The sequence below is a fragment of the Poecile atricapillus genome, chromosome 9, assembly GCF_030490865.1.
Source record: "Poecile atricapillus isolate bPoeAtr1 chromosome 9, bPoeAtr1.hap1, whole genome shotgun sequence".
NCBI classification, from domain to species: domain Eukaryota; kingdom Metazoa; phylum Chordata; class Aves; order Passeriformes; family Paridae; genus Poecile; species Poecile atricapillus.
Genome location: NC_081257.1, coordinates 22,953,502 through 22,970,541, shown reverse-complemented (window position 1 = coordinate 22,970,541; position 17,040 = coordinate 22,953,502). Strand labels below are relative to the sequence as shown.

The window sequence follows — 17,040 nt, the reverse complement described above, 5'->3', positions numbered from 1 at the left end:
GGGTTATTCCACAGCCTCCCAGCTCCTGTTTACAGACAGCAAATGCAAACTAAACTACCTCCCTTTTGGGCAAAAAGGTGTCTGTGGAGATGGACTGCAGATCTTCCTGTTGGTTTTCACTGGGTGAGCTAAGGAATCTGCTTCCAACACGGATTTGTGCGCAGTGGGAAGTGACTTTGCTCAATCCTTTAGCACTGAGGTCCAGCATAAGCAAAGGATCTCTCCAGGTCAGGCTGGTGCAGTTTGTTTTTCTTCCACTATGACAGTGTGAGGTTACCTGAGGCTCCCTGAGAGCTGTAAAGATGAAAGCTCAGCTTCCTTTACATTAGAGAAGAGCAGGAAATTTAAAGGAGTGACTGTCCCCCAGGAATGTTAATCTTGTCATTGCAGTTTAAGGTGACACAGGATTTTCAACACTCAATTCCCACTTCATCCTTTGCAAAGAAGTTTCATTCCAGAGCTTATACACGGGGGATTAATGAGGGTACTGATTACAGAGACAGAGTGAAGGAGCCCAGAGACATTCCCTGCTCTCTCAAGGGAAGTTTGCATGGACACAGCAGGTGCTGCTGAAGGGATCTGTGTGTGTTTCAACCACAACAACCAGCTGTAACTACTCAGGACTCAGCCCCACAGACAGACTGCACACACAACATGTGCAGAGACAAACAAATAAGGTATCACAGATTCAATCATCTTTGTAAAACAAGTTTTGCTGGAATAAGGTTTTGCTTTCCATTTAGAAGAACTTAAGAGCCTGCTGGTGTGTGTACATTAAATCCACACCAGGGACAATTTTCTTTTAGGGGAATCTAATCCCTATTGAAAACACAGGAAGGAAGAACAGTGAGACTGCTGGAGAATGCTGGTGGTCTAGACTTTACCATATACTTACTTCAAATTCCAGTCTGAAATTTAACAGCTCATTGTAAAAGTCTCTGAGCACATTGCAGTTGCTTATATTATTTTTAAGAGCAGTCAATAACTTACCTACAAAGCTGTTTTATTGCACATTCCTCTAGATTGCCCCAGGAAAACACCTCAAGTACCCAGTGCCCGTGCAAACTTTTAATAAGTTCACTTTTACATGGCACACACTATTATTTCCCTTAATTACAGGTCAAAGATCAATCAGATCATTTCCCCTCCCGCCTCCTTAACCCTCTCCAATTTCCTGGATTTCATAAAAACATTTCCCTTCCCGACACAGTTCAGTCCAAAACAGAGTTTTCCATTTCCCTACCTGTATGGTGGTGTTCCCACCTTCCAGCAGGGCAATGGCCAGCAGGATGCTCTCGTGGAAGACTCTGTCACTGGTGGCATTCATGATGAGATCTATGACCAGGTTGGAAGCACCTTCTTTATCCAGGTGGCACTGGACATCTGCCAGGCTCATCTCCCCTCGGCTCATGGAGCTCGACCCAGAGCTTCCTCCTGTAAGGTGATCATGAGAAGGAGGTTGGCACTGACCCCGTGGGGATGGCAAGGCCAGGCTGGACAGGGCTTGGAGCAACCTCAGATAGTGGAAGGTGTCCCTGCTCGTGGCAGGAGGTGGAAGAGGATGAATTTTAAGGTCCCTTTTCTGTAATTCCATGAGTGACTTTTTTAGCAACAGCCTCAAATTAAATAAATTTCACTGCATTCACAGACTTCAAATGGAATTTTTGCCCATCCTACCCCACAATCTTTGCAACAGCATGAAATGTTTTTCTTTCGGAAATGGTTAATAATCTGACATCCTTATGGGCCCATTTCCTAGATACTATTGCAAACATTCAATTGATCAGGATTCCTAAGCACATTTATTCAAAGCACTGCCACAAACATCAAGGCAGTCACTATAAAGTACAAAGAGCTCTGCCTGCTGGTTTTGCTCTCAACTGCTCACCCACAGAGTGGACAGCTCTAATTTTTTTGGGAATTCAGACAGAACCATTGAGGGAACACCTCCTGATTTCAGCTGCAGGGGGCTGATCAGTCAGGAATACCCACCCAGAGCATGGGAAGGCAGCCCCAGGGATGAGCAGAGCGTGTCCTACCTCCCGGGCTGGCCTTGCCGGAGCTGCTGGCGGACAGGGGCCCGTTGCCGAAGGCGGTGAGGCTCTCGCGCCGGCCGGCCGCGCGCACGTTGCCGTAGTAGCGGTTCACCAAAACCTGCCTCAGGGCCTCGCCCTGGGTGCAAAGAGGAGAAGGAAATCGTCACGGGGGCTCCGTGAGCAAGCCAACCACCCACGTTCATTGGCAGCAGGGCTGCTCTTACCCTTCTTGTGGTGGGGGAGTGGGGAATGAAACCCAGGAGAGTTGGAAAAATCCACTGAGCGGCTCCTGATGTGCTGGAGCAGGCTGGGGACTGGGGGGGTCTCATGGGGCTCAGTAAGATTATGGGTTCCCCCATACAGCACAGAAACAGCTGCACTTCAGGTTTTGTGTAAAGCTTTCTAGACAGATTAAATTTTCAGAGAATCTTAATTAAGTTCTATTGTCTCGGTCTTAAATGCAAAGGAGTTGCATCTGTACAGCATGGACACAGAATCAAGAGGTGGATTGGAGGAACATTAGGAATGGTTTTGAGGAACCATTTAATGCCCTCACACCTCTCCTGTGCTGCCATCCCAGCAAGCCTGTGGGGCTGCGCTGCACTGTCCCTCCAGAGCAGCTGACGCGGTCCATCGGCCGCCGAGCGGAAACGCGAGCGATCCCGCTGGATCCCGGCTCTGTTCCCTGCTGGCAGCTGCCCGAGTCACGGCAGCCCTTCCACCCCAGCACACAGCACTGCACGGGTCCTCACATAACCCCAAATCCCGGGAGCTCTGCACGGAGCCAGCGGAGACCCAGCACCTCCGGGTGGAACGTCACCCCTCCGCTGTCACTTCAGCCTCCACAGGAATTCCCAGGGATTTGGGGAGCTGGACAAAGCTGGTGGCACTGCCAGCACACCAACACCACACGGGGATTAAGGGATTTTTGTGAAGTCTTTGTGCACAAAGGACAGCTGGGGATTATTGTCACCAGGAGCTCCTGCCCTGCTAATGGAAGCATGGACACAGCAGCACCATCCCAGGACAGTGATGCAGAGGGGAGGGAAGGGCTTTTCTGGGGATTCAGATCATAAATAATAATAATTTTAACAAATATATAAAAAAAAAATCAATCTAGCCAAAAAGAATGTAATATTAAAAATAAGTCCAATGAACAAAAGCATCTTATCTTAAATTTCCCTCACAAAACACTTGCTTGTCACTGATTTATTGATTTTCAGCTGTATTTCAAATGAAATTGATTGTCTGACTATAGATTCAAGGTGTCATTTAATACATTAGGTGTCATAAAAGTGAAGTCTCTCTTCTAAAACTTTCACAGGAAAGTAACTGGAACAACATAATTGTGCATTAATTGGCTTGTACAGAACTCCAGCCCTGCTGCAGTCCCACTGATTTTATACACAGCTGGCACTCACTAAAGTCACTTCAAGAGATCCTTATACCCCAAAAGAAAAAAAAAAAAAAATATATATATATATATATACCCCAAAAGAAAAAAATACATCCCAAAAGGAAAAAAAGCCTGTCTGATAATCAAGTTCTTTACCAAATTCCAGAAATCACTTCCACAGGGAGAAGCCTGAGCTGGTGAGGGATCTCTGCCCTCCCCACAGGGCTGGGGCTCAAGTCAGGGCTCCCAGTGCCACCCTGCCACCACAATCCAGCAGCTCAGAAATGGTTCCTGTGGATTATCAGTGTGAAAGCTGCACACGGGAGCTGCATTTTATGGGATCAGATGGGGAGGGAGCAAATGTCAGGGAACAGGATGCAAAATAAACACCAAGTCAGTGTTCCAGCCAGCTGCTTCCAAAAGCTCCTAAACAACAGAGAAAAAAAGGAAAATTCCTGTGGAAGCAACAGTAGGAGGAGATGAGCACTTCTCCAAGGGTCATACACTCCCCATCGCCACTGGGGCAGGAATGAGCATGTGGGAGAGGCAAGAGACAGCTCAGGAGCTGCAGCAAATCCTGTCCTGGAGGAGCTCCCGTGACTGACAGCGACATGAGAGCCTTTAGTGCAGTGTTTTATCCACCTCCCTGCTCCCAGTCTGGCAGGTAAGGGAGGCTACGTGACAGAACAAGGCCAAGCCAGACAAAAAAACCCCTGAGCTCCATCTTCCTGGTACATGTGCAACGATTAGAAAGGCAACTTGGCACCCAGATGGGCTCTAGGACACAAATGGCTACAAGGGAGCTCTCACATCACCTTTTTCCTCTTCTGTTGAAGTAACTGGAAGCCATTGTGACAACTGGCATTTAAACCAGTGATTTTTACTACTTACTACAAAGCTAACACACATCCAGCCTCGAGAACAGCTGCTCAGCAAGCTCCACCTTGCCTGAATTCAGGAGGGCAACTAAAGCTGCCCCCAGATTCTCCTTGTGGGCCCCTGTGGAGCAGGAGATGACTTCTATTTCATGGTCAAAACAGCTGGGGTGAGTGGAGACCCGACCAGGACAGGCACCTCTGGTGTCTGTAGGTGTTATGTATCCAAAACAAGACAAATCCCCAGAAAATACAGCAGGAACAAGCATCAAGCAGTTGTTTCTAGTCTGAGTGTGCTGATCCAGGTCTGGCAATACACAGTCATCAGCATTTCCAGCTCTAACTGGGAAGAAAAGCTTTGGTTCCTACAAATTTATCCAAACCCACAGTATCAGCATATAACAAAGTATGAGTATGGGATCAAAGCAGAAGGGAGAAAAAATAAGTGGTATTTAAGAAATGTTCTAATTAATTCAGCTGCAATGCTTGGCTCCAGAACAGTTCTTTAACCATCCTGTTAGTGCTGTGCACCACTTTGACGAGGGCAGTGTGCAAACAAATATCAGATGTTTGGCAGTAACCAGAAAAATCAAATATGGTACCTAGGGAAAAAACCCAACAGCGTCCAGTTTCATCTGCATTCACACCAGGTAAAGTAAGAGTAAGTCACACAGAAACATCACAGTACGTGGATCAGCAATGCAGATGCAACACACAACTCTAAGTGATATCAGAAACCTGTTAGAAACTCCAAAACAGAGCATCTTTAACATTTCAGAGTGAAGCAGTTGTAAGTTGCTGCTCTTGTGTTCCCAGCTGCATGAGCAGAAGAAATGGAGAAAGGGACCAACGATGCTGATTTTTCTTGGCTGGTTACAAAGGGATGGCGTGGCCAGAGGAGCCAACTCCACAAACACTGATGAGTGTCACCTCACAAGGGAGTGACCACCACCCACGGGGAGTGTTTTGGCAGTGTGAATGGACCACACCAGGACCTGAGTTTAATTCAGAGCAGCCAAACACTCATCCCTTCCATGCAACCCCTGAGAAGGGGCTCCAGCACCTCAATCTGTAAATATGGCTCATTTTTTAGGTTTTCCATGAGCCCAACAGCCAGCATTTAACCACACAAGTTTCTTACATGACTTAGGCTTCACTGTTCAAAAGGGAGAGGGAGAGATGAGTTCTGAATGTGCTTGACTGCTGTACGTACCCTTCTATGATCCTCCAGTTGCCTCTGTGGTAGAGTTTGATCAAGCTCCTGCTGTGCGTGCAGAAAGTTCATTTTAAAGCAGAACAACACTCAAGAGAGACCAACATCTTGGCACTGATGGGGGATACTGGGAAATCACAGCTGGATGCCAGCGGGGAGATGAGGGAGATGGACTGACAAGCCACCAAAACAGGACACCTGGCCTGTGGCAGCCCTGAGCCCTGTGCTCTGCCCCCCTCACATGCACGTGTGCCAGCAGTGCTGGGCTCCAGGGAACACAGGGTTTGTCTGGTGCTGCTGCCCCCAGGACAGCCACAGCCTTCGGGGGGCTCAGCCCTCGCATGCCCATGCACAGACACACACACACACAACACCCCCAGCCCACGGGACACACTCTGGGCTCAGGGACTCCAACACATCCCACTGTGGTCACTGAAACTCATTTGAGACTGGGGAGGGCTTCTGGGGCGGCCTGGGGGGATCCCTTCCAGCGGCCAGGGTGCCAGTGGGGAGCCACTGAACGCAGCCCCTTGGCACAGGCACGCTTCCAAATCCAATCTCTCTCACTTTAGATGTTCATTTTCAGGAATGCCACTTCCACTTTGCAAAGCTGAAGCACATTGGGGTTTTTCTGCTTTAAGGCATCTGAAAAGGTGTAGAATACTGGCTCTACAGGGACCCATCAGAAACCAGGAGCCATCTCCCAGACATCTCAAATCCATTTGATGACCACTCAGAGTTTCAGGTTACATTTAAACACCGTTCCACAAAAATTACAAATACAAAGGCCTAAACCATCACAAACATTTCTTTTTCTACATGATCTCACATTTATAAACTTCACAGCTCAGAGCATCAACGGATTTAGACTCACAAATTTAGACTTGCATGTTGTTTCATTTAGATTTGCACTGATTTGGCACCCAGTTGTACAGTCCACCAATGCCTTGCCTGGATGTCCCATGAATTTAAAAGGAATTTAAGATTTGATAAATTTTCCTGCCTTCTTTTTAGCAAATAATCTGCTTTATGCACATGAAGGACATGTTTCCAAATATCCAATTCCCTTAGAACCAGTGACCTTGACAATGTGCAGTGACCCTGAGCTCGTCCACTGGGACATTTTAAATAGGACACCAATTGCTCTGGACTTATGAAGCTTCCACTAAGAACTTCTGACACCTCCCTGTCCTTCAAGTATTGAAGTTTTAAAGTATGTGAGGCAAAGGGAAAACAAAATTCTGCATTAGGAGCCCAAATGAAGTCTCATTTTACCAATGTAGGAAAATTTGAGAGGAGACTTTTCCCAGTGCCACCCTTAAAGAATAAAGGAAATAGCTGAAAGGAACAGATTTAGGATTAGTTTACTTTTTTTTTTTTAAATATTTTCAGACTACCACACTGATGCTGTATTGGATTAAGGCACTTTAACAAATCTATTTATTTCCACTGTCTAACACCACGCAGGAACACACATTTCACAGGGGTTTTTACCAACAAGACACTCCACTAGGACTACTGAAACACCAATATTTGTGTGCTGTACAAATATAGGTGGCTGACACACCTCTACAGGGCTCTCCGTTTCTGGAGCTTGCGGCAGCTAGTTGAAAGTAAAACGCAGAAAAATTAGTTATTCCTCCAGAATCTTCCATCCCAACAGCAATCCAGTGGTCAACAGTGAGGGGAAGGGAGCTGGCAAAGCACTTGACTTCAGCTGAATCATCACAAATGAATTATAGCTGTAATTAGTGTTTACACCCTCCCACCCTGCTCCTCAAAGGGCCACATTTGGCAAATTTCACAGGTATCCTTTGAACATCCCAAACTGCTTTGCATAAACTCAGGCACAAGCAAAAAAATGCAGTTGCAGGTGCCCAGAGCACTTTTGGGGACCACACCCCCAGGATCTGTCACTGGAATGCTGCACATCCATCCCAGTGGGGAGGAGGAGGAGGAGGAAGCCAGGGCTGCGTATCACAAAGGTAGCAGCCTTATAATCTTAGCTTAAAAAAAATGTATTCCGTGGATTCTCATCTATAAACATGCTTTACTCAAAATAAAAGATACACGGTACAGCACCAAACAGGAGCAATGAAATAAGGGCCTGAATGGTGACAGCTTTTCAAATTTAAAATGCCCATCTTCAACTGAAACAGATGAAGACAAGTAACTTTTATCTAGTCAAGCATAGACACACAACAGAGAGCTGAACATTCAAACTCAACTGCTGACTGAACTGTGGGAGAATTGCTGCAACTTCTCGGGAGCAGGCCCCAGGAAATCCCACTCCCACAGTCCTGAAACCCAACCTGAGCCAGGCATTTGTGGCCACACCAATGGAGCACAGACTGTGAGAGCAACCCAGGACCTGCTGGAGTGCCCAGCAAAGGGAGAGGGAGGCCACAGACCCAGCAGTAGGAATAAGGAATAAGCAAGTGCTTCCCCTGCGGTGCTCCACGGCCAGGAAAAAGACCCTTCTCCATTCTCCTCCTAAGGGACTTTGCTCCTGGCCAGCTCCCACGGCCTTTGGTAGTGGCTTCCTTGCATTGTCACCGCTCCTGGACACGTCTCAAGCATGCAACCCCCTTGTCTGGCCAAATGGAAGCAGGCAGGGTTGAAGCCAGGAGCGCAGGAGAACAGGAAGCAGCTCGTTCCTGCAGGGAACACACCGTCCCTGCCCCGCTCCCAGGCTGGACCTGGGACAGCTCACAGGAGCCTGGGCACATTGTCCCGCCTGCACAACCTGCCTGGGGCACAGGAAACATCCCAGCCCTCCCCAGGAGCCAACAGCAGCAAGGAAACTGGGCCTGTTCCCCTGCAGGGGAAATGAGGTCCCTTCCTCCTGGGGAGGGAGACTGAAGCTGACGGGTCAAGTGGACATGACTGCTGGACTCAGGATTCCAAACAGAAGTTTCCTTCTGGGAACTGGTGCAGGTTTCCCAGAGAAACTGTGCATTTTCCATCCCTGCAAGTGCCCAAGGCCATGCTGGATGGAGCTCTGAGCACTCTGGGACAGTGGGAGGTGTCCCGGCTCTGGGTGGGCTTTAAGGTCCCTCCCAACCCAAACCATTCTGGGATTCCTGGGCTGATACCCTGACCCCATTTCAACCAAACATACATTTACATTTTGGAGTTGGAAAACAGCACGGATGAAGAATCAGCATAAAATTAGTTTGCTCTTTCCCAAGCTGAAATTGCATATTCCAGCTCACAAATTCTAGGGCTTTCCCTCCGAGGCACAGACAGCACATGAGAGCCAGACCCACACACTGACCTGGGAGCAAAACCGCTGCCCTGGGCAATGCCCACGTGGATCATCCACAGCAGCACAGCCCTCAGCAGGCTTTCACTAAGAATATAAACTCCAAATCCTGAAATTGTTATTCTTTGAGTCAAAACGGGTTCAAATAAAAAAGAATTATTGAGCTCTTGTTGCTGTGCTACTTTGCCCTCTCTTGTGTGCTGCAACACCAAAGTATCACCTCATGCTTTACAAGGATTGAGCAGGATGGGAGAGCAGCCCAAAGCAGTAATTCTCTGAGATTTCTTGTGCCTCCATATATTTCAGCTGTCAGCAAGTGATGGTTTGGGGGGCAGGTTTGTGGAATACCAAGCACAGCCAGGTGAGTAGCAGGACACAGTGGACAGCTTTTGAACTGGAACACAGTGGGTGGCCGGCTCAGAGTCCAACATCTGTGCTTTTTACAAGCAGTAGGGAAAGGCCCTTTCAACTTGCTGAGCAAAATCTCCTCTTCCTTTGAAGTCTGCACTCCCCCAGGGCTGGCCAATAAACCACTCCTCGTGAGCCATGACTGGAGATGCACAATCTCTGCCCCTCTGGTGACTGCAGTGCTTCCAGCATCCATTCCCCAGCACATGTGTGCTTCCCAGAACGGACTGACTGACTCAAGAGTGGATCTATCCCCCTGAAAAACCACCAGAGCACGTGACAGCTCCAGGGTGAATTCATTACATCTCAACTTCTGAGATACAGATGAGCTCTCTGTCCTTTTCCTTTATGGTTTGGAGGAATTCTTCAAAGTTTTATTCTCATTTGCTTTCAAAATAACAAGCAAAATGAAAGTTGTCTAAAAAAAATTTTAGACAGAAAATTCAAACTACTGCTGTAGCAGAAAAGGTTTGAGGAAAAGCAGAAAGATTTTCATTCAAGTTTGAAGCATCAGAATTGCTTTTCTCCACTTTTTTTATCCAACTACGCAGTGAACACCCAGACCACCGAGCAGTGAAAAGGCTTGAAATGCATTTAAAAGGCTGGTGGAGATTCCAGTTCACAGACTGGGGCTGCTCCAGAGAGTGGCTTCAGCAAAAACAGGCTGGAAAACATCTCACATTGTAAATAAATGAGAGGGGAAACAATCTTATCAGAAAACTCACATTTGTGTGACCACACAAACAAACATTCAAAAACCTGGTCCTTTTCTCTCCAGCCTCACCAGACTTTGGAATTTTGACAAAATAATGGAGAAACCAGCAGAATTCCAAGCACCAATCTCCTACACTTCAGGCCCAGAGGTCAAAGGACTGAGAGGTGACAAACCTCAGACTGCTGAACCGATGACATTTTCCAGACCTCCATGCAATTCCTTCAGGTCTTTCTCCAGACATCCCTCTCTCTTGTCCTGGGAAGTCCTTGAGCTCAACACTGAGCACTTTGAGGAAGCAGAGCCAAACTCCATGGATTTGGCTCCGTGGATACACAATGGTGAGGAGCAGGACACCCTGAGCTGTGCAGGGAGTCGAGTTCAATCTCTCAGAGATCCCTTCTGGTCCCGAAATCTGTGCATTCAGGAACTGACCCAACTCCATGCATATGGCATCTCATTACTGGGGTGGCAGGGGGAGACATTTGGCAGAGAGGAGGAAATAAAAAGGGAAAATCACAACTGCAGAGTCAGCCAAATAGCACATTAAGCTTTTGATAGCCAGGTTGTACATCCACATGCGAGGAACCAGAGTGAGGATCTCAGATAAATGTTATTCTGAAGCTTCTGCCTCAGCTCCTGCATTGCCATCTCCAGTAGCAGCTGGAATTCCAGTGGGAATGGCTGTTCAGATTGAGTCCTGCAAGTCCCTTTCCACTTTTTCCTCCCTTCTCTGAACTTCTCTGCTCTTCCCTCTGAGATACCGTCAGCTCTCCCCTGAAAGGCACACAGCAAAAGCATCACCTTGTCTGATTCATGGCAACAGAATGGAGCGCAAATTATGTTGCTGTCCTTCATAACTCTTTAAAAATACCACAAAACTCTGTGCAGCTTCCTTGCCAAGTCCCCTTTGTAAAGCCAACACTGTTACCTTGTGGAGCTGAGGAGAAATTTGGATAGGAAATTTCTAGCCCCTGCAGATGATCTGTAGGTGTTTGTCAAACAGGGATTTGACTTGTTATGGAGAAGTTTCAGGGCAGGGGGGAATAACTGGGACCCAGGAGCACCGAACTGCTTTGACAAACTTCCCACGTTACATTTCCCCCTGCACAGACGTTGCATTTTTGGGGATGAAGAATCCCAGACCTGCTCAAATCAGGCAGCAGCAGGAGATGTGGGGCAGCACCTTGTCCTGGAACAGGTCCCCCCGAAGGCAGGTGGGATTTTGGGGGCAGGGGTAGCCCCCCAGGGCCAGCCCAGGTCCAGCACACAGCTGAACATCCTCATCTCAGGCAATGTGCAGGGACTTTGTGCGCTGCCAGGCGAGGAGGTGGCAAATCTGGCACGAGGGCTGCCCCTGCCTCCACTCAAAGGTCACCAGGATCTGCCTAGGGGAATGCCTTCCCTTGTTTTCCAGAGTTTTCAGTGGAGAAATCATGTTTGAACTTGGGCTGGGACATTCCAGGAGCTGGAGACCTCAGTCTTTCCTCTTCAGTGGGAGTGCAACCACTTCCTCCTCTTTAAATCCTCAATCTTGCAGGACTTCTACTGAATACAGTAAGAGCTACCTTCACAACACATTTTACAGCAGCAGTTTTAATTAACCGGTAAGATGGTATAACTATTATTTTTTTGGTGACAAGTAACTGTAAGAAATGTTCCAGTTTCCTTTTCCAAGGAGCTCACCAATTCCAGTCCATGTTAAAAAAAAAGAAAAAAAAAGCCCAGTATAAAGATTGCAGGATTTCTCAAGGGGAAAAAAAAATATAAGGCAGCCCACAAAAATTTATGAGTGCCTGCATTTCCTCTGCTCGAGACATAACAAGTGAAGCACTGTCTAAGTGCAAAATACACAAGAGAAATGACTGCGGAGTAAGCTCTCTACAAGGAAAATAATTCCCAAGTGCAGCTTTCCAGCTCTGAAGAGGTTAATACATTTCCTAAGTCCAATCAAAAATGCATAAAACAGCACATATTTTGCATGTTAGCCACTGGAATTTTAGTTTATTGTAGATAAAGAGCCGTGAGAAGGTTAATTCAGGCAACCCCTTTGAACCAGGATTTTCAGTTCCCTTTTCACCTAACTTGAAACCTCAAGACTAATGCAAAGAGGTGAAAAAACCCCAAACCTTAACTCCACTGAGTGGGTCTGCAAGTGTATTTTACTGGATAGAGCTGCCTATAGATATATCAGCTGCATAAAGAAGTGCCACTACTGAAAAAATAGATAAAACACCAGCACAACCCTAAAAAATAACTGAATAACTGTGAGGGAACTGTGCTGGATTTGGTTGGGTGGTTGCTGGTCCATACCCCAAGCCCTGAGGGTTGGGGAAAGAAGCAGAGCAGCCCTATTTCACTCTGGAAGTGGAAAGGGAGCTGCAGGGGTGTGGGATGAAGCTGGGGAAGCAGAATACCCCTATTTCACCCTGGAAGTGGAAAGAGAGCTGCAGGGGTGTGGGATGAGGCTGGGGAAGCAGAACACCCCTATTTCACCCTGGAAGTGGAAAGAGAGCTGCAGGGGTGTGGGATGAGGCTGGGGAAGCAGAACACCCCTATTTCACCCTGGAAGTGGAAAGAGAGCTGCAGGGGTGTGGGATGAGGCTGGGGAAGCAGAATACCCCTATTTCACCCTGGAAATCGAAACAGAGCTGCAGGGGTGTGGGATGAGGCTGGGGGAAAGCAGAACACCCCTATTTCACCCTGGAAATTGAAACAGAGCTGCAGTGGTGTGGGATGAGACTGGGGGAAAGCAGAACACCCCTATTTCACCCTGGAAATTGAAACAGAGCTGCAGTAGTGTGGGATGAGGCTGGGGAAGCAGAACACCCCTATTTCACCCTGGAAGTGGAAAGAGAGCTGCAGGGGTGTGGGATGAGGCTGGGGGAAAGCAGAACACCCCTATTTCACCCTGGAAGTGGAAAGAGAGCTGCAGGGGTGTGGGATGAGGCTGGGGGGAAGCAGAGCACCCCTATTTCACCCTGGAAGTGGAAAGAGAGCTGCAGTGGTGTGGGATGAGGCTGGGGAAGCAGAATACCCCTATTTCACCCTGGAAATTGAAACAGAGCTGCAGTGGTGTGGGATGAGGCTGGGGGAAAGCAGAACACCCCTATTTCACCCTGGAAATTGAAACAGAGCTGCAGGGGTGTGGGATGAGGCTGGGGAAGCAGAGCACCCCTATTTCACCCTGGAAGTGAAAAGAGAGCTGCAGGGGTGTGGGATGAGGCTGGGGAAGCAGAACACCCCTATTTCACCCTGGAAGTGGAAAGGGAGCTGCAGGGGTGTGGGATGAGGCTGGGGAAGCAGCAGAGCAGCCCCGGGCTTGGCCGCTACCGGCACAGGCTGTGGGCCAGCCCCGGTGCCTGTAAACATCCCCACCGCCTTTATTGGCAATTACTGCTGAAGGTCACACATCAGCAGCGGGCCTAAATTCCAGGAAAAAAAGCTCTTCTTATGTAACTGCTGCCTGAATGTTGGCAGGTGCCCAGCGGAACAGCTCACTGCAATGTGGCTGGGAGGGGGAAAAGGAATATATAAAAAAAAAAAAGCAAGCAAAGTAGGCCATCTCACAGCGCGATCGGCATCCTGAGCGTGCCACCTGCAGGTCAGCACCAACGGGGCCCTGCCTGGCAGGCCATTAAACATTCATGCTTTCTCCAGGACGGGTGTTTTAGTAGCCAGGACTCGCACTGCAGGTGGAAACTGGGCCATGGTGTCCCCTGACGCCAGCCCTGGCCGGGGAGGATGGACAGCAACGCTCCCAGGGCCCGGCTGTGAGGGAGCCGGGCTGGAGCACAGGGAGCCCACGGTGCAGGAAATCTGCATTTGTATCACGCCTGCACCTCTCAGTGGGTTGAGGATTGAATTAGCAGCAAATTAAGCTGTTGTGTCTAATTACAAAGCAGGGTTTAGTTCTTGCTGTTGTGTGAAGATTCACACTTGGTGGCACTCGGGAAGAATTCACCTTGGCCCTGAAGCGCTTCCCTCAGACAGCAGCACAGGCTGGGTCAGAGCAGGACCAGAGCAGCTCCAGCCCGGGGAGGCCACCACAGAGCCTCAGCCCAAGGGCTTGCAAGGACAATGCCCTGCTTTGGGGTTTTGGCTTTAACAGCCGAGAAACCTGCACAGAGCCAGTGTCAAACCCACCCTGCCGAGCTCTTCAGCTCCAGGAGAGGCCAAGAGCAGCCCCAGCACAGCCCGAAGCCAAGCTCTGAGCTCACAACTCCCCAGGAGCAGGAGAGAACCAACACAACCACGGTGCCTGTCTGGTGGGACACCATCCCACCATGCTTTGGGTTTTCTATCAACACTGCAGCACTTCTCCCTCGGAAAACTGCAGTTCCTCCCTGTCCCTCCTATCCTTCACAAAGGGAATCACAGATAAACCCTCAACAACAAAAGTGAGTTAGGACAACAGCACCAGCTCTGCTGTTCCCTTCCACTCCACTTCTCCAGCACCCAAAGCCTCCCAGCTCACTCAAAATCATCCAGGTTGTCAGCCCCACACTCGGGGGATTTCCTACCACTGGGTGAATTCCAGCATTATTCCAAAGGATGCTCCCTTCTTCACTCACAAAAACATTAAAGAGGGTCTGTCATGACTTTTTCATCACTAACAAACACATAGATCTCCTGGCATTTTTAGTCTCCTTCCTTTCCTGGACCCACTGCTCACTGGGATTACCTTGCAGGACACAATTAAGATAACTCAGCCTGCATAAAAAGCCACTATGAAATTATGCCATCAACAGTTACTTCAGGGGAGTTTCCCCTGAGGGAATAAGGAACACTTCAGCTGATCAAAACAATTAAATTGTGCATAGTTTTGACAGAAAAGCAAGTTAGTAATTTTACTAATAATGGAGATTTTTGTATTCTTTGCCCTAAATACTTGCAGTTTCCAGGGCTGACAGGAAATAAATAAATAAAAATAATAAATAAATAAACAAAAGGAAAACCGAAAACCCCAGGATTTCCGAGACTTGCCAATGGTGCCAGCTCCATCTAAATCCCTTTCCCTACGCAGGCAGTGCTCAGTGCTGATGGTTATACACACACCTGCTCCTTCCATGCACTTGCTCCATTAAGGAGCAATAAAATTCCTTCTCTGCAGCCTCCAGACCAAATCCTAAATTGCTCTGCACGCTCTGGCTGATTTACTGCAGGCAAAGACAGCACATCACAGCCAGAAACCAAAGGGGAAAGAGTTTCACATTATGACTTAATTTGCAATTAAACAATTCAACTTTCTCTCTGAAGTTTCTCCAAGCTGAAATTGCACATATACACACGTGCTATTCTGGGAAGCTGCAGCAGCACATCATCCAAGGACCTGGCCTGATGGAAACATCTTTGTGCTACAGGTTAACTTCTGCAAACCAGAGCAGGCTGCTGGTGTGCATGCCCCAGGTAAGAGGGGAAAAAAACTGGGTTTATTAACCAAAAAAACCCAGAGAAACAGAGAGCAGAATACCTCTGTAATGCCAGAAATGAGTGTGAAGCTTGGAGACACACCTGAGACCTCATCCCAGCCCAGCTCAGAGGTGATGGCAGGGCAGTAAATGAACTTGTGCAAAAAGAAACTTTTCTTTCAGGTCAAAATCAGACTCTGGGCTGAAACTAGTGATGGGAAACTCATTTCTTAGGGAAGGGACCTTCAGCTCCAGCCCTAAAAGCCCTCCAGAAGAGAAAACACCCTCCAGGCCAACCCTGGGTGATATGCACAGCATTTTTCTACTTTAGTGACAATCCATTTTCAAATGGATTTCAAACCTTCAAATTCATTTCACCAGGCAAGGTCCCCAAATATTTCATTCTCAGAATGAAGTTTGCCCAGTGAATTCAGGTGATTAACATCAAAATTAACAAGTCACACCATCAATTGCTTTCTGTAGATTTCATTGCCTATTCCACTAAATAAAGGTCAGAAACGCTTTAGACATTTTAAGCGGCTGAGCTTTGTTCCAAATAAAAGGCTGGCTTGGGAGAGAACACAGGAAACAAAGCACTGAGAGGAAAATATTTCTTTTTTCCGTGGTATTTTAGTAAAATAAGGTGCCAGTCAATCATTTTCTCAGTATTATACATTTATGCAAATTCCACGCCCACACCAGGGTTTTTTTGAGCTGATGAGGAAGTTGCACAGCAGAGGCAGCTCAGCTCCCTCCGCCCTGCGCTGCTGCCCCGACCAGACACGGCTCCTCAGAGTCCTTGGAAAGCTCCACCTGGGTTAAACTCCAAGTTTTCCCTCAAAGAAGGCTCCTCACCCAGAAATAGCTTCCCAAGGCCCCGGTTCCTCAGGGTTACACACCACCCATCCCACTGCCTGACGTGGCTTCACACCCAGACCCGACTGAGGCTCAGCGAGGGCACTGCAATGCTCTCAAGAGTGCAGGACTGTCACCTTTCTGGGAAAAGCAGCAGCACAATCTGCACAAGGACCTGCCCCTCTCCCCAGTCCCACCTGCACCCACCTCCTGCAGGGACACCATTAAACCTCACTAGTTAGCTTTGAAAATAAAAGGAAATAAGCCCTTCCCATATGACACAGGAACGGTGGCCAAGTGCTAAATGCTGACTGCTTAGAGCAGCTCATCCTCCAGATTTGATCCTGAACTTCACGGGATCTACCTCAGCACCAGCTGATTGCAGACTACCAAAAGTGATAACCCCGTTTGGATTAATATTCCAAGTAATGACATATGGAATTTATGTCATTTTTAGTTATGGCAACTACTCCCAGGATAGACACACAGCAGACTGAAAACTCCACTAATTCACTGACACAGGCACACAGATCAGAACGCTCAGTGCTGCAGAGACAGGACAGATCACAGGGCTACTGGTAAAACAAACACCATAGAAACAACACTGGAGAGAAGAAATAAAATTAAAACCTCAGCATTATCCAATTCAATGGTAATCTGCCGGGAAAAGAAAGAAGGGGAAGAATTGAAAGCAAGGATTAGTAAGAGAAATGAAACATAAATTTCATGTAAGGATCTTACAAATCGTTTAACACTTTAAAGCTGCAATCCAACATTATTTTTGCAGTGGGCATGAGGAACATCTGCCAGTGGCGGGTTAGGGAACAGACACTGCTGGGAATGCTGTGCCAGGCAGCTTGGGAGGCAGG

General features: G+C 47.9%; 1 protein-coding gene across 5 annotated transcripts in view; it reads right to left on the bottom strand.

Annotated features, from left to right (window-relative positions):
* The window catches only part of ITPR1 (inositol 1,4,5-trisphosphate receptor type 1), a 163,630-nt gene that overhangs the window by 54,452 nt on the left and 92,138 nt on the right, over positions 1-17,040 (bottom strand). For all 5 annotated transcript variants that reach the window (XM_058844903.1, XM_058844905.1, XM_058844904.1 and 2 more), the window contains 2 exons: positions 2,040-2,172; positions 1,244-1,434 (listed from right to left, as the gene is read on the bottom strand). In XM_058844903.1, coding sequence (XP_058700886.1) covers positions 1,244-1,434; positions 2,040-2,172 — 324 coding nt within the window. The remainder of the gene's footprint in view (positions 1-1,243; positions 1,435-2,039; positions 2,173-17,040) is intronic.